This window comes from Bufo gargarizans, chromosome 1 (genome assembly GCF_014858855.1).
Source record: "Bufo gargarizans isolate SCDJY-AF-19 chromosome 1, ASM1485885v1, whole genome shotgun sequence".
Classification (NCBI taxonomy): domain Eukaryota; kingdom Metazoa; phylum Chordata; class Amphibia; order Anura; family Bufonidae; genus Bufo; species Bufo gargarizans.
Genome location: NC_058080.1, coordinates 740,061,131 through 740,084,857, shown reverse-complemented (window position 1 = coordinate 740,084,857; position 23,727 = coordinate 740,061,131). Strand labels below are relative to the sequence as shown.

At 46.9% G+C, this 23,727-nt stretch overlaps 1 protein-coding gene across 1 annotated transcript in view; it reads right to left on the bottom strand.

Moving 5' to 3' along the window:
* Positions 1-1,084: 1,084 nt before the first annotated feature.
* SAMD4A (sterile alpha motif domain containing 4A) overlaps positions 1,085-23,727 on the bottom strand; it is a 79,137-nt gene continuing 56,494 nt past the window's right edge. Inside the window, 10 exon segments of the mRNA XM_044293004.1 lie at positions 1,085-1,733; positions 2,711-2,794; positions 6,044-6,170; positions 8,916-9,144; positions 11,078-11,196; positions 12,561-12,646; positions 13,370-13,658; positions 13,755-13,841; positions 15,241-15,350; positions 18,446-18,709. Of these exon segments, the coding sequence (XP_044148939.1) occupies positions 1,705-1,733; positions 2,711-2,794; positions 6,044-6,170; positions 8,916-9,144; positions 11,078-11,196; positions 12,561-12,646; positions 13,370-13,658; positions 13,755-13,841; positions 15,241-15,350; positions 18,446-18,709 (1,424 nt within the window). The 3' untranslated portion in view covers positions 1,085-1,704.

The following is a 23,727-nucleotide window of genomic DNA, read 5'->3' as shown; positions in this document are numbered from 1 at the left end:
ATCAGCCGACACAAAATATATCAGTTCCTAGAAAGTCAGAAGCCACAGATCTTCAGGGAACTTTTTGAAATTTTTGACTACGCAAAATGCCACTTGCTGTCCCATAACGAAGTAATGCATTTGTAGATTTGCCTGCATTTGGGTGCGGTACAGATCCATAATACTGTGCCCATAGCCTGCTATGGGCCCATGCCAATCTGTGAAAAAAAAATTGAAATATTGTGGCATGAGCCATTGCATCCCATTAGAAGCGCTGCTTCTCAGAATATGGTGCCTCACTGAAGCATCATATGGCGGCACAGAGAGTGCCAACAGGTCGTGCCAATAATTTGACCATTACGCCAATAGGCAGATTCCTCTTGGCAAAGCCGTTTGATAGAGAGACTCTTGATATAGGACCCCCACTTGGGATCACCAGTCACTGACTTTTTGGCAGATGCAGTGGGGTTTATTGCAGCAAACGGTGCAATATGTTTTCTTTAGACTATGTACTTGGTACTTTTATTTTGCCTCTGGCAAATATATTTAGAAAAGCTCCACAAGCAGCACTAAAATCACATCAGCAGCATTTATATCACATGACCAGCAACTGAATATTGTAATTGCCTATGCATGCCTCCAAAAATGCAAAAAACCCAAAAAATTACAAAAACTTTGAAGAAAAAAAAAAAAACATCCCAAAAAAATTCTGCTCCAGTTTTCCCTCTTCACCTTCCAATCACATTCCATGACTTTCCCTGAACATTTTAAGAACCTTCTTGAGTTCACGACTGGCACCATAAAGCTGCCCATAAACATTAGAGTCTGCTGTTTTTTGGCCCAATTTTTGGAGCTCATTTTTTTTTATTTTAGGAATACAAATTTTCTTTGCATGACTAATGCAGATTTCTGCAAACAACAGACCCGGGGACAGCAGCTAAATAAACTTTCTAATGTCTATGGGTTAGCTTAGTTTAGGTCTGATCAAAGAGCACAGTGCCGCCCCCCCCCCACCCCCCCACCCCCAGGGACCGAGGGGGTCAGAAACAATATTCCTTGAGGACACTTTCTAATTTCCATAAGAATATTTTGACTCTTACATAATGCAAACCGGCTGCTACATCGATAAAAGAAAAATCTGCAACATTTAAGATACAGAAGGCATAACCTGAAGAAACCATGTACCCTTAATAATTCAGTTTTTTTATGTAAACATGAATTTTTTTTAACTAAGGGGAAAAACAAAAACAAATTTCAAATACTGTAAATGTATTGAAAAAAAAGAAACAAACAAAAAAAAAAAAACACGACAGAGCGATCACCTCCCCTTTCCTCCATCGTTTGGTCACATGTACAGCCCCCGATGACTGGTCAGACATGTATTGTCCAGTGGCAGCAAAATTTCCTGCCCGTCACATTTCATGCGTTTCCCGCTCAGAACACGAAGCTTTTCATTCAGGAAACCAATCGCATGGAAAAAGTTTGAATTTTTGCTTTACAAAGTAACAAAATAACCATTTTTTTTTCCCCTCGCAAGCTCAGCTTATGCTTCCGACCCTCTGTCTTCTGTTCTTTAGACAATAATGAAATTGACAAAAAAAAAAAAAAAAAATTGCAAAAATTGTGTTTGGCGCATCCAGGAAAGAGAGAGAGTCAGCAAATTCCAACACTGGACCAGCAGTTCCGTGTGCTACGTCCAGCGCTGCCACGAAGTACCGTTTCGCATTAGATAGTGGATGTTTTGTCTACGCCATCTGCAAAGAAGCAAAAAAAGAAAGTGATTGGGGAAGAGTCCAGGGCAACGGACAATCCATAATCCATGTTAATCTCATCACTACTGTTGGGTATCAGGCATCAAAAAACAGTCCGCGTCCCCCCCCATATCCCACATCAGCCGTGCTTGAGGGCCTCTAGACCAGTGTTTCCCAACCAGTGTGCCTCCAGCTGTTGCAAAACTACACCTCCCAGCATGCCCGCACAGCCAAAGGCTGTCCAGGCATGCTGGGAGTTGTAGTTTTGCAACAGCTTGAGGCACGCTGGTTGGGAAACACTAGTCTAGACTGAAGTTTACGGGAGTTATGGACACAGTTATGGAGTCAGAGAATCCCTTAAACCTCAAAGGAGATAGCATGTATGTATGGCCACTTCTAGTGGGGGGGGGGGGGACGGACAGTTATGGAGTCAGAGAATCCCTTAAACCTCAAAGCAAGATAGCATGTATGTATGGCCACTTCTAGTGGGGGGGTGTTCGCCTTGTATCGGCTTCCCATCTGTATAGAATTCCCTCCTCTCGGACTGCAAGGCATTATGGGACAGGTAACCGACCTCAGGCTGGAAAACCGCACAAGATTTACAAAATAAGCGGCGATAAATGGGGCGAGTGTCCGTCCCCCCCCCCCTTGCGCGGTCACACGGTGTACAGACACGTTGTTTTGCTGTTACACCAGATCCTGCTTTGCAATAACCTCACATACCTCGGCCCACCGCAAAACTGACTTTGGCAGCTGCAGACTGACATTCTATCGGCGGGCTACCTGAAGCCGAGCTTTCCTGCCGCAGGACTCCAAACAGCAGACTTCTCTGTAGTCTAAGTGGTGATTTCATTGGACGGATTTACAAAGCAAAGCCAGAAAATAGACATTTCGTGCATGCATTACGTCTCGCAGACATTCCACTTCCAGGCTGTCTCCTCCCCGGGTATTTTTAGCTGAGCTATATTTGAAATGCTTACCGCTCAGGGCATGCTCAGTCATACTGAGACACAGCGATTCCAGCCGGTTGTTGATATCGGGTTCTGTCGCTGGTACCTGAAAATCTGGGGAAGGGGGTGCAAAAAAATAAAAATATATAAATATGAATTTATTTTTTTATTTAGGACAAATAAGAATGGCATCACATGTCGCCAACGAGGATTTCCGTTATTTCAAGTCCGTACCACCAAGCTCCAACCAAAATAAAACCCAAACAGGTGCATTATTAAATCATTAGGACAAGGGCATTACCAGTGGGGAATGTTCACCACTGCTGTCTATGGCAAAGCAGATTGTGCTGAGTGAGCAGAGATCTGCTGCTCAGAAACAATGAATCTAAGAGGATGAGCAACAGCAGTAGCCACCAGTAGTCCCCGACTTGAAAGTAGTAGAAATGAATCGCTTCCGTAAACTTATAATAGAGAAAAGTAAGGCTTGTGTTGCCCAATTCCACAATGTGTAGATTTAAAGTAGTAAAAGTATATTATGGATGGATCAAATCGCCTTTCAGGTCAGTTGCATTGCGGATTTGCACGCAGTAAAAAACAAAACAAAAAAAACACCAGTCTGCTGGATCAACCCTAATACGACATGCTAGTGGTAGTGTTGATTCTGCTGATTAGAATGATCGAACGTTTCCGAGAACAAGTCGCTTACTCAGCAGGATTAACCCTACCACGCACTATGCCTGGATTAATAGGGCTGATCCTGTAGGTGTTCTTGAAGTCAGTTGACGCTACGGGTTTAAACCTTTGCAATGCACGGAGTGAAAGACGTAGGAAATCCGCAGACAAAGCCAATTGGCAGATTTTGCTATTGGAAAGTACATTTCAAATCTATATCCTTAAAGGATATGTACACCTTTGGGGGCCCATTTTTTATTTATTATTATTGCATTGTACTTATCTTGAGCTAAAAATCATTTTTTCAATCAGAGTTTATTAAAAATGTTGAGCCTCTTTCCTTGTACGGCCTTGAGATTCTGTAGCAGCAGGCTCTGTATTCTTACTCTGTTCTGTCAGGCAGCTCAGCTGATGGCTCCTTGTCTCTGACCTCCTAAACACTCATAACTCAATTCTTACTCCTCATCTCTAACTCAATACAGAATGGATGAATATTTTTTATAATTACCACTTTAAAAAATGATTTTTAGCTGAAAATGAGTAAAATGCAATCATAAAAAATACCCACGAAGGTGTACCTAGCCTTTAATGCAGAATTTCCCACCTGTTGCAAAACTACAAATTCCCATCATGCCAAGATACACTGAGTGTTGTAGTTTTGCAACCACTGGAGAGTCACAGGTTGGGGAATACTGGATTAACATCCTCGTGGCCAAAGAATAGTAAACCTATTAACCAACAGGTGACATTTATACCGATTTACCTAATCGCTACTTCACCAGGTATGCAAATGATAACACCAGGTTTATTTACCTGCAGTCCTATGTAAAAACCAGAAACACGAGAATATCATGAGCTGTGCTAAATGACAAATACAGCTCTGCTACATCTGTTTAACTCCTACTGTTTTTCTGCTGCAACACAATAGCTGTACATTTTGTGACAGCAATTTGTCTCCTTTAGGGTTGGATTTACCCCACCTAAATGCATCAGTGCACAAGTCTGATCACTAGGGGGAGCTGCAGGGGCGTAGCTAACGGCTCATGGGCCCTGGTGCAAGAGTTCAGCTTGGGCCCCCCTTCCCTCAGTGCATTGTGTGTCTTCTTATGTGACACAAGGGTCTTTGGGCCCCCTCAGGTTCCTGGGCCCGGTAGTGACTGCTACCTCTGCACCCCCTAGAGCTACGCCCATGGGGAGCTGACTACATGTATTAGACATTGAATTAATTAATGAAACACTATGCAGGAAGCTCCCAAGCTCCCCCTCCTGGCGGCTGCAGGAAGCTCCCAAGCTCCCCCTCCTGGCGGCTGCAGGAAGCTCCCAAGCTCCCCCTCCTGGCGGCTGCAGGAAGCTCCCAAGCTCCCCCTCCTGGCGGCCGCAGGAAGCTCCCAAGCTCCCCCTCCTGGCGGCCGCAGGAAGCTCCCAAGCTCCCCCTCCTGGCGGCCGCAGGAAGCTCCCAAGCTCCCCCCTCCTGGCGGCCGCAGGAAGCTCCCAAGCTCCCCCCTCCTGGCGGCCGCAGGAAGCTCCCAAGCTCCCCCCTCCTGGCGGCCGCAGGAAGCTCCCAAGCTCCCCCCTCCTGGCGGCCGCAGGAAGCTCCCAAGCTCCCCCCTCCTGGCGGCCGCAGGAAGCTCCCAAGCTCCCCCCTCCTGGCGGCCGCAGGAAGCTCCCAAGCTCCCCCCTCCTGGCGGCCGCAGGAAGCTCCCAAGCTCCCCCCTCCTGGCGGCCGCAGGAAGCTCCCAAGCTCCCCCCTCCTGGCGGCCGCAGGAAGCTCCCAAGCTCCCCCCTCCTGGCGGCTGCAGGAAGCTCCCAAGCTCCCCCCTCCTGGCGGCTGCAGGAAGCTCCCAAGCTCCCCCCTCCTGGCGGCTGCAGGAAGCTCCCAAGCTCCCCCCTCCTGGCGGCTGCAGGAAGCTCCCAAGCTCCCCCCTCCTGGCGGCTGCAGGAAGCTCCCAAGCTCCCCCCTCCTGGCGGCTGCAGGAAGCTCCCAAGCTCTCCCCTCCTGGCGGCTGCAGGAAGCTCCCAAGCTCCCCCCTCCTGGCGGCTGCAGGAAGCTCCCAAGCTCCCCCCTCCTGGCGGCTGCAGGAAGCTCCCAAGCTCCCCCCTCCTGGCGGCTGCAGGAAGCTCCCAAGCTCCCCCTCCTGGCGGCTGCAGGAAGCTCCCAAGCTCCCCCTCCTGGCGGCTGCAGGAAGCTCCCAAGCTCCCCCTCCTGGCGGCAGACAGAATTATGTTATGTATCCCTATGTCTACACAGGGGATTGGGAGCTCTGTATGAAAAAAGTTTTTGGGATTGATCTAAAACTGATCACACACAGACTGATCTATGGGCAGCAGGTTACAGAGCAGGATGAGCTGAGCAGATTGGTATATAGTTTTGCAAGAAAAGATTATTTTAAAAAAAAGAAAAAAATCCTGCTCATTCTGGGTTTAGGAGTCCAGTGGGCGGTCTTATCATTGACTGACAGCTAAATGTACGTGCAATCATACAAGGAATGACGTCAGTCACTGACAGGACCGCCCACTGGACTCCTAAGCCCAGGCTTCTCCTATGAAACCATATATCAATCTGCTCAGCTCCTCCTGCTCTATAGCATACTGCTTACATTTCAGACTACATGTACAATGCGACAGGTTTTTCCCTTTAAAGGAGTAGCATGGCCACGTTAAACCCAAGCATGAGCGCAGCGGCACGCTTACCTGGCTGCTGAAACATAAGCATGGTCTGCGGGGAGGTGTGGACGGGCAGGGAGCGCGTTCTTTGCACGGAGCTGTGAGATCGACTCGGCATACTGTTACTTCCACCAGGGTTGGCGAACCACAGATTCTATTAGGAAACCAAGAAGGAATCATTATTTATTCTATTCATTACTTACAGTGTCGGCACTTTGGAGTACGGAGACATTATGTGGTCAGGAACACACTGCCGTAACGAGCATGCCCTGGCGCATCTGCGGCAACCGCCTCATCCCTACTGAAAGCTAAATATCGTACAAAAATACATTTTATACGATGAGCTCCTATTTATCTATGTATGTGAACGGTATCTCCAGAATTCCTTTAATCCAGATCCGTTCATCCAGGAAGTCGGATAATCTGGTACAGGACCAAAAAGGCAGAAGATCAAGCAATGAGAACCAGTTGTAGCAACAGATTTTGCCTTCAGGTTTCGCTCTGGACTTTCTCCACCCTTACTAGTGAGTTTTATATGCCCTTTCTATGACCATCCGATAATCCGGCAACTGTCAGGTCCTAGATTTGATGGAATTTTGCTGTATAGAGGTTAGAGATAAAGTTATGATCGTAGAAGACAGGACCACCCATACGTCATCCTACTGAAGAACCCTACACTCAAGTTTCCCCACCTTGAAATGGCTGATAACTGAGGACAACTGACCTAAATGCATGGTAGAGGAGTGGTGGTAATGGCTATGACGGTGGTTGTTGTACCCAGTGTGGCAGTACTCCCTCCAGCACTCCCTGGGCCTTGCAATGAAGGGAGAGAGCGCACCCTGGTTCCCTTTGGACACACCATGGACTTTTGGGGGGCTCCAGCCTGGTGGCAGCGGAGGTGCCTCTGATGTTGGGTGGATGATATTTTCTGGTAGTTTCCCTTCTCAGGAATGTTTTTTCCCCCCTAGATAAAAGGTTTTATATAGGGCCTAGTTGGAAGAGTACACCATGGCAGGTCTTCCCTCTAGATCTGCTGGCTAGGAACTCTCCGACGACCCAGCCAGGGTCTCAGGGCCAGCCTGTCTACAGGCAACTAACTAAAAGACGGTCAGATTTAACTACTTCCTACCTATATATAGCCTTTTGGGATTCACAGTGCACAAATCATCATCATCATCACAGTAAACATATTAAAGCTGTGAACTTAAATGTTAAGCATTTACCAGTGAATCACAACATTAACCCTTTTAGCAGTGATCCCCTGGGTCACTGCATACACACAGACAAGAGGTAGACAGACACAAACATGAGAGACAGACAGACTTTAATAAGAGCCTCAAGCTACCTGCACACGGGGGCTGGTTTACTAAGAAAATCCACGTAGATTTCCGTGCGTTTCGGCACCAAAGATCACGTGTTAATTGCGCTTTTTGGTGCACCCTTGCATTACAAAAAAAAAGGGTGCAATCCGCACATAGGGTTGATACGCTGCAGATTTCATAATCCGCCCAAGCAGGTCAATTACCGCTTGGAACGAAAAAGCAAAGTGTGCATGAGATCTGTCTAATCTCATACAATCTGCTGGTTCTGTATTACACTGCGGTTCAGAAAAAACTGCGGGTAATCTGCAATGTGTGCAGGCAGCCTTATGGCGACGAATGCGGGTGAACATGGGATATTATTTACAGGGAGTTCCTTAGCGTTTTAAACTTCAGAACTCCAGCCCACTGAATGCTGATCCTCTGTATTTCAGGCACAAATTCTGAACCAACGTCGACCCCAGAAATAGATTTGTTCTAAGCCTCCTCTTCCTCCACGTCCGTCGTTCTAAGGAGCCTTGGGCTAAATAAGTTTTCTTAAAGGGCCAGCGCTCCTGTTGCCACCATTCAGAGACGAGCTCTATACTTGCCACCTAAATGTACATGATATCAGCTGGAGCTGGGCTTTTCCCGAGAGGGACTGCACCTGGTCTGCTCCTGATTTCACGTCTTAAAACTCCTCTCAGCCCCTTTGGTACCCCTCTGCAGGGAACACAGGAAATGCCTGCCGTCTGTTCTCACTACTTTTTTTTTTTTAACTTCTTTAAAAGGATCCAGACATGTGGAAAAAAATAGAACATGGTTAAGTAATCAAGTGCACGGGAGGGACGGCTCCTACTTATTTTACCCTCCGTGTGGTAAGGTTGGCGACTAAGGTTCCAAAACAAAGCCGTCGCTGATGTCACAGGTCGTGCGCTCCCGAATCCTATAGCAGTCCTAATGTTATCTTAAAAAGTCACAAAAAAAAACCTGCAAAATGTTCTATAGTGCAGTTATAACCCCATTTTATATACATCAGCAAGGCATGAAAAGGGACAATCGTAAGTAAGAGCATAGCCATAGGGAAGTGCCGAGATAGTCGCTGCACCCAGGTCCTGGTGCCTGATGGGACCCAAGGGTCCCAGAGACATAAGGCGTTGCCTACTGTTGATTTTGCATATGCTCTAAGCCAGGGATGCCCAACCTGAGGCCCTCCAGCTGTTGAAAAACTGCAACTCCCAGCATGCCCTGACAGCCTACAGCATGGCATGGTGGGAGTTGTAGTTTTTCAACAGCTGGAGGACCGCAGGTTAAGCATCCCTGCTCTAAGCATAATTTTCCCTAAGGGTAATGACCGACTCTTTAGGGCCCCCTAGCACTAAAGACAAACTTCCAATGATCCTGCATCTTATAGTACAGAATTAGTTTGGATGTTTTTGGCTTAGAAGTGCCTAATAATCCAGTATAGTTAATGTTGCGTTCATTACCAAGCTGTGCAGCCCCCTCCTTGGCCAACCCTTCAATGAATGGCTTTTCGGTGTACTTCCCCTTTAAGAGATGACTCCATACACACCAGTACACAGGAAGACTTAAGCACCGACCTGTCTCCCTTGCTTTAGCATTGCGGGATTGTTGGACGTTGTTCGTTGCGTCGCCCCCAGGAGGCTGCTTGGACCCAGCAAACCAAGCCGTGTGCTGGGCAGGTTCCGGGATGGGATCGGAAACTGACGGGGGTTTCTTCTCGCTATTCCTGCGCCCACAGATCCAGCTGTGGGCAACGAGTTGGACTGGCCAAACCCTCGGCTGCCAATGAAGACCTCAACGCTAGTCCTGTAAATGGTGACATTTAGAAATTCACCTGATTGGACACAAAGCAATGGAAATAGAAACATTGTATCAAAACATAAACTTTACATGATTTGCATGGAGTAAGAAAAAACAACAAAAACAAAATAAAAAAGGCGCAACATCTGGTTAACTTTATGAAAATCAACTCTTCTCCAGAAGCAAGAAAACTCTGTCTAGTGCCACCTATTGGTAGCTTTCATGGCACTATAGAGATTGCTTTTTAAAGAGGTTCTCCCCCAAAAAATATATCAGTTTTCAAACCAGCACCAGGATCTGAATACTTTTGTATCTGAATGTAATTAAATAATTTGTATAGCCCTTGAGTTATTCAATAAAATGTATATCTCTATGGCGCCACCTGCTGTTTGTTCTTTTTTTTTTTTATTATTTCTTTGTCCAGCTCACAGATGGCCGCACATGCTCAGTTCATCCTTCAACTGACTCCTGAGCGAGAGCTGGAGCCGAACGGACACGTCTCCTATGTACCTCTGCAAGGCATGAAAAGACATAGCCATAGGGGAGTGCTGAGATGGTCTCTGCACCCAGGTCTTGGTGCCTGATGGGACCCAAGGGTCCCAGAGACATAAGGTGTCGTCTACTGTGGATTTTGCATATGCTCTAAGCCAGGGATGCCCAACCTGCGGCCCTCCAGCTGTTGCAATACAATTCCCAGCATGCCCAGACAGGCTACAGCTATTAGCCTACAGCAGGGCATGGTGGGAGTTGTAGTTTTACAACAGCTGGAGCGGTTGAGCATCCCTGCTCCAAGCATAATTTGCATACTCCTTCCCAGGGAGCACTACATTTAAGACTACACCGGCTGGATCTCAATGAGGGGAACCGGTACCTTGATTTATGAAATATTATTTAATTCCGCACTCCCTTAATCTACATAGAGACTTAACATTCTGTTCATCCAGAGCCTCCTGGTTCATGGGTGCACAAGAACGGATTAGAGTGCTAGTGTCACAGCGATTAGCTATAACAAATGGACGGATGGGAGAATGTAAATGCCACTGAGGGTCTGTGGACAGCTAGGCGATAACCAACTAATGGCTGCCAAAATTCGTTGTTAAAGGGGCAGTCCACATTTTCCGTGCTTACCCTTATCCCACCCATGTATACTGATGTAAACAAGTAGTGGCGTCCATAGCGTCCCAAGATGGCGACTGTCTCCTCCACTGTGCAGACGCAGCCTCCGTGTATGCGCGCTGTTTACATCGGTAACCATGTGTGCCATAAGGGTGGGCTTCTGCCCTCAAGCTGGGCATTGGTCACTTTTGCCATCACACGTCTATGTATTCTGATATTAATGCAGAAAGTGGACAACCCCTTTAAAAATCTGACATTCGCACAGGATTAATAAAGCATAGCTGGTTCCTGCAGCCCTGCCCTATTCACTTTGACAGCGCTGACCTGCAATACCACACACAAACTACAGACAGGTGTGGCGCCGTTTCTGGAAGAAATCTTTTTATTTTTTTTTAACAGCTCTCAGCGAATGAATGAAATGGTAATAGTTGCGTCGCATAAATTTAATTCCCCTTTAAGAGAACGGAGAGAGATTTATATTCCCAGCGCCGGAGCTATGCAGCGGAAATTTCAATGGCTTGCTGCCGCAGCCGAGGGGAGAGGAAAACCCTCATCCTTCTGTAAAATAATACATCAATGTCATAGAGCTTAATGGATGTGATCGAGGTGAATGTGATTCAGGTTATTCCTGCGTAAAACATCCCGATATCTCGCCGGCAGATCGCTGTCAGACCGGTAATGTATGCACAGGAATTTTTACTGCAAAGGAAAAAAAAACAAAAAAAACACCCATCGCCTGCAGACAGAGATGGGTTTCCCAACAAGCTGATGAAATGCAGTCACTAAGGTAACTAGCACACAGGGGGATCTGAACCCAACCTACTTTCTCTGCTGCCGGTACCCAGCAACATCCAAGAGGGTTTTCCGTGGAAAAGACCTGTATAGCTTCTGAACTTGCTGTTTCCATGACAACAGTCTCTTCTTCTGTGTTTCCGTAAAGGCCTGTGCAAATATATCGTTTTATAGAAGACGAGAACTGCAACAGAAAAGCACACACCATACAGTGGAAAGCACCCCCCCCCCCCCCCCAAATCACTAAACATTGTGACCTGTAATTGTATCACTGTCCTGATGCATGTTATGTAAATATCTCCCAAAAATTCAGGATCCGTTGAATTATGACTACAGGTGTAGCAGAGCGGAGTTTGTCATAGTAATTTCATGCATGATTTGCTGTAAGGCAGTAAATCTAATCGAGTAATTGTATACATGACTACCTCCTGGAGCAGTCAATTTACCCTGGATTACCAGGGGGGAGCACTATGGCCGGCACCAATACCAGGGGGGGGGGGGGGGGGGGAGCACTATGGCCGGCACCAATACCAGGGGGGGAGCACTATGGCCGGCACCAATACCAGGGGGGGGGGAGCACTATGGACGGCACCAATACCAGGGGGGGGAGCACTATGGACGGCACCAATACCAGGGTGGGAGCACTATGGACGGCACCAATACCAGGGGGGAGCACTATGGCCGGCACCAATACCAGGGGGGAGCACTATGGCCGGCACCAATACCAGGGGGGAGCACTATGGCCGGCACCAATACCAGGGGGGAGCACTATGGACGGCACCAATACCAGGGGGGGAGCACTGTGGCCGGCACCAATACCAGGGGGGAGCACTATGGCCGGCACCAATACCAGGGGGGAGCACTATGGCCGGCACCAATACCAGGGGGGAGCACTATGGCCGGCACCAATACCAGGGGGGGGAGCACTATGGCCGGCACCAATACCAGGGGGGGGAGCACTATGGCCGGCACCAATACCAGGGGGGGGAGCACTATGGCCGGCACCAATACCAGGGGGGGGAGCACTATGGCCGGCACCAATACCAGGGGGGGGAGCACTATGGCCGGCACCAATACCAGGGGGGGGAGCACTATGGCCGGCACCAATACCAGGGAGGGGAGCACTATGGCCGGCACCAATACCAGGGGGGGGAGCACTATGGCCGGCACCAATACCAGGGGGGGGAGCACTATGGCCGGCACCAATACCAGGGGGGAGCACTGTGGCCGGCATTTATGTTTCCTGGGGGTCGGCAGTTAAGTCAGCTAGTATGGAATCAAAGGCATCAGGTTGGTCGGGTGGGGGAATTTTGAGCATAAATATTAAGGATCTATGTACAAGACTCAGAGTATCCACGATCACTATGCAATAGTATAAAAAAGTCACAAATAAAGACTCTTTCATATTTAATTCTGTCTAATCTAGGTGCAGCAAGAAGAATTCCCACAGGTGGCTAATACACAGGTCTCTCCTGTCCACCCCTTTATGTTTCCCCATCATGGACGCCACTTACTTCATGAATAAGGCATTTGTCAATCAGCTGCAGATATGAACTGATGTTTTCTTCGTCCGGCCTGGACACCAGGAGCTGAGTACAGACTGAAAGAACAGGACAGTATACGGTGACCAACCTGAGCCTAACAGATCGCCATGAGAGAAGTCATGCGTCTTATATGGGGCTCAGACGAAGACAAAAATTATAGGGAACAATTAGTCTAAGGGCTCATGCACAATGACGTATGCAATTTGTGGTCCGCAAAACATGAATTCACAAAAAAAAAACAAAAAACTGATGACAATGTTGCATCTGTATTTTTTGCGGATCCATTGTAACAATGCTGGTCTTTGTCTGCAAAACGGGCAGCAACAGGACATGTTCTATTTTTTTGCAGAACAGACTTGCAGACATACAGAATGCACACAGTCATTTTAGTTTTTTTTGGTGGCCCCATTGAAATTAATGGTTCCGCATACAGGGCAAAAAACAAAAACAAAAATAAATAAATAAATAAATAAATAAATAAATAAAATGACTGTGTGCAGGAGCCCTAATTGTGCCCAGCAAGGTACCCCCTAACCCCTCAGGTTAGCACTGATGATGGGCCGGGGCACTGGGACCCTCACCAGCTGCTGTAGTGAAGCGGTCAGGGCTCAGTATACATGAACAGGAGAGTTCTGGATGAAGGGTATGATGGTTGCTGTCATTGAGCTCATAGCCATTATGGCCCAGGGGCCCAGACCATTTCCAGTTCACCGTTGCATCATGTGTATATTCGTGCCTGACCCGGTGTAGTCTCAGACTTATTGCAGCAGCAAACTTACCTTTTCCCATCACCCTAGTGAACTGTCCTGGAAGATCGGCTTCAGGTAAAGGGACCCCCCCGCTCTCCCCTTCTAGGTTGCCCATATGGTGCTGCTGAATCCCACCAGAGGCAGAGTCTTTGTTTTCGGATCCTTGGCCCTCAGTGCCCAGTAATGAAGACTGAGAGCCCGGCTCCCGGCTGTGGTCTCCTGCGGTGGAGTTTTGTGCGGAGTACGCTTTGATGGGTGTAAGAATCATCTGGTGCAGCTCCTGAAGAGGACCCCGCAGGTTACCCCCATCTAGGATGTCCTGTCCAATGTAAAATATACATAATATCTGTAATCATCTGAGGAGGATCATGGACTAGTGGGAATTCTGGCCCGTCCCTCCTCAAGGAACACTTACCCTTTCCAATGACTTCAGGAGAATGTGTCGCTCTTTCAGCTTCTGGATACTAATTACTATTTTGTGCCTTGCACCTTTGGTGACATTCTGAAAAAATAAAAATAAAATATTAAAACATTTCAAAGCAGACGGCATGATCAGCAAAAATCCAAGAGGGGAGGATCAGAGCGCCAAATATTTGGTACACCTGGCCATTGAAAACAAATGTCCTATATTTGCCCTATAACCCTAAATGCAACAATTATCCCCTACCCCCTGGATAGATGATAAATTCTAGATCAATGGGGGGGGGGTTAACTGTCTGAGACCCCCACCAACCTGCAGCGCCTAGGTATATTTGTCAGCACCATAGACTTTGAATGGAGCTGAAGGGCGCACTGTCGACCAATCTCCCCCTTGCTGGTGTGGGGTCCCCTGTTGTAGCAAACAATGGGGGTCCCAGTGGTCAGACCCCAAGCTAATAGATTTATGCTGCAGGTCGGAATACCCCTTTAAAGCAATAGTCTGCTTTAAGCAACCTCTATTTGTGTTTAATTATTATTGTTAACAATAATAATAATAATAATAATAATAATAATAAATTGGGAAACCTGTTAAATAAAAGGATAGTCCAGCTGTGACGGCAAAACTGGCGCCATTGGACCTTGCGTGCAAGGACGAGATCCCGTTACACAAAAATAAATCAGCAGCCATACCCATTGCTTATGAAGAAGACCAGGCCTGATATAATCCGGTTATTATTACAGTATTACGCAGCCAAGCAGTGCATCATACCAGTTATTTCAACAGATGACCCAGCAAGAAGCCATCGCAATGCACGTGGCAGCGCTCTCCAACTTTTGCAAAACTACAACCCCCAGCATGTATTTTTATTTTTTTTTAACAACAGTTGGACAGCACATCACTCCGAGAGATATAGATGTCATAGGGCAGGCATCCTCAAACTGCGGCCCTCCAGCTGTTGCAAAACTACAACTCCCAGCATGCATGTCCAAACAGCGGCCCTCCAGCTGTTGCAAAACTACAACTCCCAGCATGCCCTAATAGCTGTAAGCTATCCAGGCATGCTGGGAGTTGTAGTTTTGCAACAGCTGGAGGGCCGCAGTTTGGACATGCCTGGTCTACAGGTATCAGCCTACAGCAGGGCATTGTGGGAGTTGTAGTTTTACAACAGCTCGAGGGCCGCAGTTGGAGGATGCCCGTCATACGGCCACCTACAATGGATACCTTTTATGTACAGGAGTTGGAACAGTAGCTTCCACCCTGGTGGGCTCGGCCCGTCCGTTTATTGTGCGGACATTTATATGAATGCCGGGCATGTAAACGCACATTTTCCTTGCACCAGTTTGGATGACCGGCTGCAGCTTCCCGCCTGCCGGAGGTTTCTGAAGCCGATCGTCGCATTGGGTTCACCTTGCAAGGAGTCTTCTTTATGAGAAAATTCTTTAAGTGTAATAAAATATAGATCCATATTATCTAATCGTACCTGTGCCTCTAGCTGACACTCATTGAGGGACATCATTTCCTCGTAGGTCATCTGAGAAAACAGGGCTGCATACTTGTGCAAACGAAGACTTTTGAGCCATGTAGGCACATCTGAAAGACAAGCGGTAGGTTTTTTTAAACTTTATTTTTTATTTTGGGACCACTGTGGAATTCAATGCAACCAGCCAACAAAAGGGCATAGACTAATAGGAGTATTACACCAACAGATTATCTGACCAATTTCTGTCCAATCAGACCAGTAGTTGCTGTGTATAACAATAGATCTGTGTGTGTAAATGGGCATCTGACCAATCTGTTGGTGTAATACAGCCCTGAATCTGGTCATACATATTAGATGAAAGTCGGGGTGTAAGAGGGCCACCCACTCTCTGTCTGATAACAGAGAAGGGTCAGGCGTGCTGGGTTTTCAACATACCCAATCCTTTTGTGTTTGGAAGATAAGACGCCACTAGAGGTAGCGGCTTAATCCCCCTTTCCCATCCTAAACACATACACAGGCTCGGCTGAGCCGAATAGGCAACTGTCAGCAATCTATGTAGGCCAACTTGAAACTTGCATCTTCATCGGGGGGGGGGGGGGGGTCTGTAAGGAGATTCTGCCTATCAAAATGGCTGGCACTTTGGCAAAACCCACCGGACCCGATTAGAAGTAAATGGGGTCTGTTAGACAACGCCAGCGTCAGTCATGCACTGGATCCAGCACAGTGTTGTAGCTTCCATCATATGACATATGATACCAATGGCACTTGATGGATGCTACTGGTTTCTAACAGGGTCTATTGGTTTCTGCCAAGGCATCCCGCATGCAGCGATATTTTTTCTGTCAAGTATAATAAAAATCTGCGCTTGAAGCTCATAGAACAGATGTTACCACAGCCCAAGCACGCGATATCCGGCTGCAAGACAATGTAACTCCTGCAATTGTCCCCCTTCTGTCCATATTTATTTTTTCATTATTTTTTATTATATACATTTGCATCATTATTTAATTTCTTAATCATGTTTTACCTTTTTTTTATTATTTTATTCTTATTCTCAGTACTAGTACTAATGAGATTATGGTAAATTTAAAATCTGAAAAAAAATATATATAATAAAACTGTAACATGTCCTCATTCAACATCTTCATTTTCTATAGTTTACCAAGAACAAAGTGAAGGCGGTTGTTACATTTCATAACAATGAACTTTATTTCATTACCTAATAACTAGCACTATCCTCAGGAATACAACCTTACTACAGACAGAATGTGCAGGTTGTAATAAAACCATCAAGCCTGCTGGATACAGCAAACGGACTGGTGCCTGGAGTGGGCCCCTGGGGTGTGAAAACTTGTGTACCCGCAGGCTCTGGGCATGTGAACCCCAGAGAAGTGATACATTGTATATGGGACATTTGGCATATAGCACAAAAACATAAAATAAATAAATAAATAAATAAAAAAGATAATAAACAAACACTCAGCATAAAAATAAAAAAAAGAATGAAAAACAAGGACCCAATTAATAAGGGATGTTTTTGCATCTATGCAGCCATTTATTCAGCAGATGTCCTCATCTGCCTCTCCCGACTGTGCTCGCTTCCAGCATTTTGGAAGCGTTCAATAAGTGTAAATGTACCACTTGCAGCTAGAAGCCATTAGTTGAATTTTCAGATTGCATGCGGCACAACTTCACCCAGCTGGCAGGGTAGATTTCACAGCAAACATGGCTCCTTCCGAGAGCCTTTACCCCCCGTCTACTCGCAGCTCAGGTCATTCAGGGGACATGAAATTTTGCAGCTGTCAATAACGTATAACTGAGCCCCAACAAGTGCGCTTCTTAGAGAAAGAGCGAGGATCAAAGATGCCATATACTGTACATCTAAATCTAGAGCTAGACAACTATCTGGGCGGGGGAGGGGGGGGGCACCTGGCATGACTTAAGTCGCATGATGCAAATTTTGTCAGATTCAAGCTAGCCTTTATGCTCGCAATGGAAATTGCGAGTGGTCCTCCGCGCTGCATGCCGCTTCTATGGCAGATTAATTTTTTGCAGTCAGTCAATCTTGAACCTGGAGGCCAGTGGAGCAGCTACAGCTCTGTCACACCAGGTGTGATGACATTAACCCCTCTACTGCCCAAGACCAAAAGGAATACTGACCTGAGCCCCTTCACTGCCCTGCACCACCAGGTATACAGACATGTATCCCTTCACAGCCCTAGGCCACCAGGGATTCTGACATGAGCCCCTTCACTACCCTAGACCTACTAGTCAGACCAGGTATAATGACATTAACCCCCTTCACTTCCCTACACCAAAAGGGATAACTACATGAGCCCCTTCTTCACTGCCCTGCACCACAAGGTATAGCGACATGAACCCCCTCACAGCCCTAGATCAAAAGGAATTCTAAACATGAGCCCTTTTACTGCTCTAGACCACCAGGGACCCCTTAATGGACCCCTTTGCTGCCCTAAAACAATAAGGAATATTGACATTAGGCCCATCACTGCACCAGGGCTGCTGACACCTTTACAGACACAGAACACACATTCACTACCATAGACCATAAGGCATATAGACATTAGACCCTTCACTAGCCTAGACCACCAGGGATACAGAGGTTTAGAGGGAACATTTTCAGTGATGCCGACAGGTGACAGTTACAGGCAGGCTGCAGCAGAGGGTCATGAAGAGAAGATGCAGGGATGGCAAGCTTTATTTTTGCACCGGGGACCAAGAGCCTTTAGCTATGCCCCTACTTGATACACCTCTGCAGATGCCAAATTACAAAAATGGCGGTATGTAGCAATGCAGGGCAAAAGAAGACCTGGAGGGCAAGTGCCGAATCGCACGGTGGCATAAAGCTAAAAAATCCTAGATCTAATCATTTGCAACCACAGCGTGCCCCGTCCCTGGAGTCTTATATAGGTTGTAAAATGTCCCTCCAACACAAATGTCAAATTTGCCTCCTGTCTCATCAGTTCAGACTGTTGCACTGTCTTCCCCCCCATGCTTTACACTGCAGTTCTTAATCAAATTTGGTTTGATGTAGCAGGAGCCCCATTCTAAGTTCTGCTATGGGGCCCCCACAATTACTTGTTCCACCACTGCATGGAATAACTTATCTATAAGGGGAAGACATGTTTCCACATTCCTTCTGTAGCCGGACATGCCCTCCTTAGAGGATCCTACCTGCACCCACCTTTCATGCCGCTTCCTTCATCTTGGAATGTATTACGTGCAGAAGAGGGGTCTTCTAAGTGCTCACTCCCACCACTCCCCGAAGAGGCTACGCTGCTTTGTGGAGACAGGGGGGCGTGATCGGATGAAACCCCCTGGGATCCGCGAGCTCTCAGATCTTCATGAGACATCCACCCATGTCCTAGCGGCTGGTTTGGCACATTCATGGGTGGAGTGAGGGATACCGACCTTTTCAAGGGGCTATGGTGCGTCTGGCCTGAGAGAACTGAAAAATAGGGAAACAGCGATCAAATCCAGCATAGGCTTACATAAAAAGTGCCGTTTATACATAAAAAATAAAATAAAATTATAAATTCTGTGGGCCCTAACCTATGCTTAAATAGAAGGAAAAAAAAAAATGACGATTTCAAGATACCTCTGATTAAAGTGAGCATCCCCCATGCCACTTTTGGCCTATCTATGGTACTGCATCCTGGCTCTATAGAATAGATTTTATGGGGTTTAAAGGGGCCCTCTCACTTCAGCAAATAGCATTTATGTAGAGGAAGTTCATATAAGGCACTTACTAATGTATTGTGATTGTCCATAATGCTTCCTTTGCTAGCTCGATTCATTTTTCCATCACATGGTTACGACCACCCTGCAATTCATCAGCGGTGGCCGTGCCTGCACACTATAGGGAAAAGCTCCAGCCTACGTGCGCTCCCACCAGAGAGGCCGGCAGTTTTTTTCCTATACAGTGCAAGTACGACCACCGCTGATGGATTGCAGGGTGGTCGTAATCATGGAAACTAGCAGTGTATAAATGTGATAAAAATAATGAATCCAGCCAGCAAAGGAGGCAATATGGACAATCACAATACATTAGTAAGTGCCTTGTATAAACTTCCTCTATAGGATAAATGCCTAAAGTGAGACAACCCCTTTAAAGCAAGAATTCTGGCAAATCTGATCAAATGTGTTAAAGGGAGAGGAGTGCGATTTTTAATCTGAGTCATGCTCCTTTCCCATAGTCCTAACGCCATGTTAACGTTTTTCCTGGAGTGTTCATGGTCAAGGGTGGCACTATTTTGTGTCGGTGGGGGGGGTGGATAACTTTTTCAAATTCTGAACAACCCCTTAAAATGTCAGGCATTGCTTGAGGCTCTCTTACAGGTTAGGGAGAGTGCACCGCACCGGTATTTTTCTGTTCTGGTCAGAAGAACAGAAAAATAAAGAAAAACTGATCCTGTGCATTAGTTACGCACATCCGTTTTAGCCAAGATCCGTTACAGATGCATGTAGGGCTCTGGAAATGGCTAAAACGGATACCAATCCCGATACTGATGCATAGGATCCGTTTATTTTTTATTTTTTTATAACAGTGATGTGAACTCGCCCTTAGAGCTCATGCACACGGCTGTTGCCCGGCCGTGCCTGTATTGCAGCCCGCAATCAATATACGGGTACGGGCCGTGTGCACACCGTATCATGGATGCGGACCCATTCAAGTGAATGGGTCCGGAAGGAGCGGTGCGGAACCCCGGCGGAAGCACTACGGAGTGCTTCCATGGGGTTCCTCTCCGTGCCACTACACTGCAAAGATATAGAACATGTTCTATTTTTTTGGCGGTGCGGACGGACCCATTCAAGTTGATGGTGCCTGTGCATTGAGGACCGCAAATTGCATGGAATGGCCGGCTCGTGTGCATGAGCCCTTAGTTTGATTCACCGATTGACAACCATTGCTTACTCCAAAATATCGAAGAATACAGCACCTTTCCAAACCCAGAAATGCTAAACTCTAGGAAAGGCATCCTACTATCATACTGCCACCTGTAGGCCAAAAAATGTCGAAAAACTGGATCACAGTGGAATGTGATTATATAATTAGGGCTCACGAGTGGCGAGTATAACCATGTGCCCGACGGACTGTGGCAGCCTCTTCCACGGCAGGATTTTCTATGGTGTCCGAGGAGCGCGCTACAATTAGTAAGCGTGACCGTTTAATGCACTCCTAACCGTACAAGCAAGACGCTTGTGGCCTGGATCTTCTGCGACAAGATATCCTAATTTGTAGAGAGATCCTGACATGATGGGACCAAGGGGAAACAATGGATATTGAGCCAGAGCTGCCACCACAGCCCGTCCTATGCTATAGGATCCATCAGGTTCCGGATTATCAGATAGATATTCTTGGTTATTGGACGGCCACGGGAAAGGTCTGTGAAACCCACCAGTTTCATATTCTAGTGCAGTTTTGTGCTGGATTATAAAAATTTCTAGATTGTCGGATTAAAAGAATTTCACTAGATAAAGATCGTACACTACCCAGAGGTAGGGAGGCTTTAAGGGGTTTCCTGCAACGCTGTTTGATTTTCACCTGTCCTTAGGAAAGGTCATCAAAATCAGATCAGTGAGGGACAACACCCAACATCCCCACTTTTGAGACGTTTGCATGGGTTATTGCGCTGTAGTACAGCCACTGGAACAGAACTGCTCCCGTGAATGGTACTGAAGCGCTGTCCCTATTTAAGTGAATGGGAATAGTGCTGCAGTACGATTCATGACCGCTACCCAGTGTACGAAGCCATGCTGTTCCAGTGCCTGTACTGGGGCGCAGCAGCCTGTTCAAACAGCTGACCGGGGAGGGTGTCGGGAGTTGTTCCAGCACTGATCTCTGTATCATGCAGTCTCTATCCTAAGGTTTTCTTGCACCTTGTGGCTGTCAGGGCATGCTGGGAGTTGTAGTTGTGCAACAGCTGGAATGAGGCAGGTTGCAGATGACCCATGTAGGAGCTGGAGGAAATTTGGTTTCGAGAGAAAGGACTGTATGAATGAAATGGACGGCTCAGCCCGATTTCCGGGGGGGTGGATGGCGCTGAGCTATTCTTTCCAAGGCCGTACCGAGACCTGTGGGATCCCCTGTTGAATCTAAGATCCAGCCTCACATATATGGCGCATGGTATAGAACAGGGATCAGAAACCTCCGGCGCTCCAGCTGTTCAGAAACTACAACTCCTAGAATGCTTCACTCACTTCTGTGGGAGTTAGAACAGCCGAGCATGTTTGCACGCTGGGAGTTGTAGCTTCACAGCAGCTGGAGCGCCGAACATTGCCGATCCCTGGTATAGAAAGATATTAAACATGGCTGCTCACGCCATATTGATTTGGGTTGCAATTTTTGCATGCCACAAGACATCTGTATGGCCAAGGTGTCTGAAGGAAAGATGTACAGGGAAGAGAGGGTTAAAGTCCCTTAATGGCAATGTGAAAGACTGAGGTAGAAATGATAAGAAGCCTGGTCACAATGATTGCTGCCAAATCTGGTGCAGCGGCTGCACAACAAAAACCGCACCATGTGAAAAAGGGGGCAAATTTATCAAAAAGTGGCAAAATAGGGATTTGCAACTTCTTGGGCAAAAATGTTGACCTCTACACCACTCACTACAGTTTTGAAAAGTGGGTGGGAAACTGGACGCGATTAGCCAAATTATTTTCAAAAATTCATTTTTTTATGGGGGGGGGGGGGGATGTATTGTGTGCGCAATGATAGTAGTTCTGCTGACCCTGTAGATAAGTAGCTGTACAGTACAGATTCAGGCTGGGCCCTCAGGGTCATTTCCTCTGGTGGCTACAAGAAGCCCCAGTCCAACACCGAAAACTAATTAACCCTACTTAACGAGGAGCAGTCACCTCTCCTGACATGTCTGTTTCAGTAACTACTTTCCCCATTTATTTATGAGCATCTGTATAATGGTATATTCTTCTATTACTCCCACTAAAAGTTCATGAATAAAAAAATAAAAAATAAAGTACAACTGGGTTGTTACCAGTTGGGGGGGCCGACACAGTGCAACACTGACTGGATAGTGTCAGACTATGCAGGGACCCCCGCAACTGGGTTACACCCAGTTGTACCCTTATTTATAAACTTCTATCAGGAATAATAGAGCAATGGCACAACAGAGTCATAAGAATAAACAGTCCAGAATTGTTATTCTTAAAGGGGTCATCTTCATCTTGCCGTTTTCACGGTAAGATAGGACTAAACGCCAAACCCAGGTGGATGGGCCTTCGGAGACTGCCGAGCGCAGTCGGCGCTCATTGTTAACTCCCATTGCAGTGAACGGGAGCTACATAAACGGCGTAGCAGAACACGCAAACCTGCTTCCATATTCCTCCATTACTCCTGTTAGAAGTTGTACGGTGAGATGGGATAACGCCTTTAATGCAGACATGTCAGGGGTGGCGATGGGTACTGTTTAATCATCGGTCACCATGATGCATGAGAGGAAGGATTGGGGAGGAAAGGGTGCAAATATTTTTTTACACATGTATTGGCCAGTAGAGTTGTCAAATAATTTGACGCCAATCTCATATGAAAACAAGCAAAATCCAACCAGGCGGACGCTATAAAATCCACCGAACAATCCAATACGGTTATCAAGCGTACAGTAAACTGTTCTAGGCGCTCTAATTAAATCTGCGCTTGAAATATGGAGCCAAGACCTAGTGAGATTCCATATAGCGGGGAGGTAAAACACAGTGGAGGCTTCTCAAGAGCTTAATGGAAACCTTTATTTACGATACGTCGCCCTCCTTCATGCACAGTTCACCTGAATCTGTAAGCGCAGTTTTTAACGCCAGACCCAAATTGCATCAATCATTCCGGAACGGTTGCCGAAGCTCCTCAGCCCGTCCAAGCCTGCAGAATGATGCGACTGTACACCGACAGAATAGAACTTCACCTCCACTTCATTACGTCCGTGTTCAGTCTACTGCAGGATCCACTTTGGGTTGTATCAGGTATGAAGCAGCCATGATAGTGACATCTACAGGCTGCACGCCGGTACTACACTCCATCATATGAAATGGTTTCATGTCGTCATTATTTATTAGGGCTGCAATTTAACTTTTTTTGCTCAGAACTGGGGTAACATGGGCGTGCCAAATGAAATCATGCCGCGCCCACACCCCCAACCTGCACAACACACGTCCGCTTTTACTATATGCCATCATCGTAAGGTCTAATAGATCCAAAATGGGTTCAGGTCTTACAGAGAACTTGACTTTGGAGCCAAGAACTTGCTATTAGAGTTTGTCATCTGCTAGACCAGGCATGTCCAAACTGCGGCCCTCCAGCTGTTCCAAAACTACAACTCCCAGCATGCCTGGATAGCTTACAGCTATTAGAGCATACTGGCAGTTGTAGTTTTGCAACAGCTAGGAGGGCCGCAGTTTGGACATGCCTGTGCTAGACCTTTTCGACCCATTATCGTGTCAGAACCTTGGCCCACCATA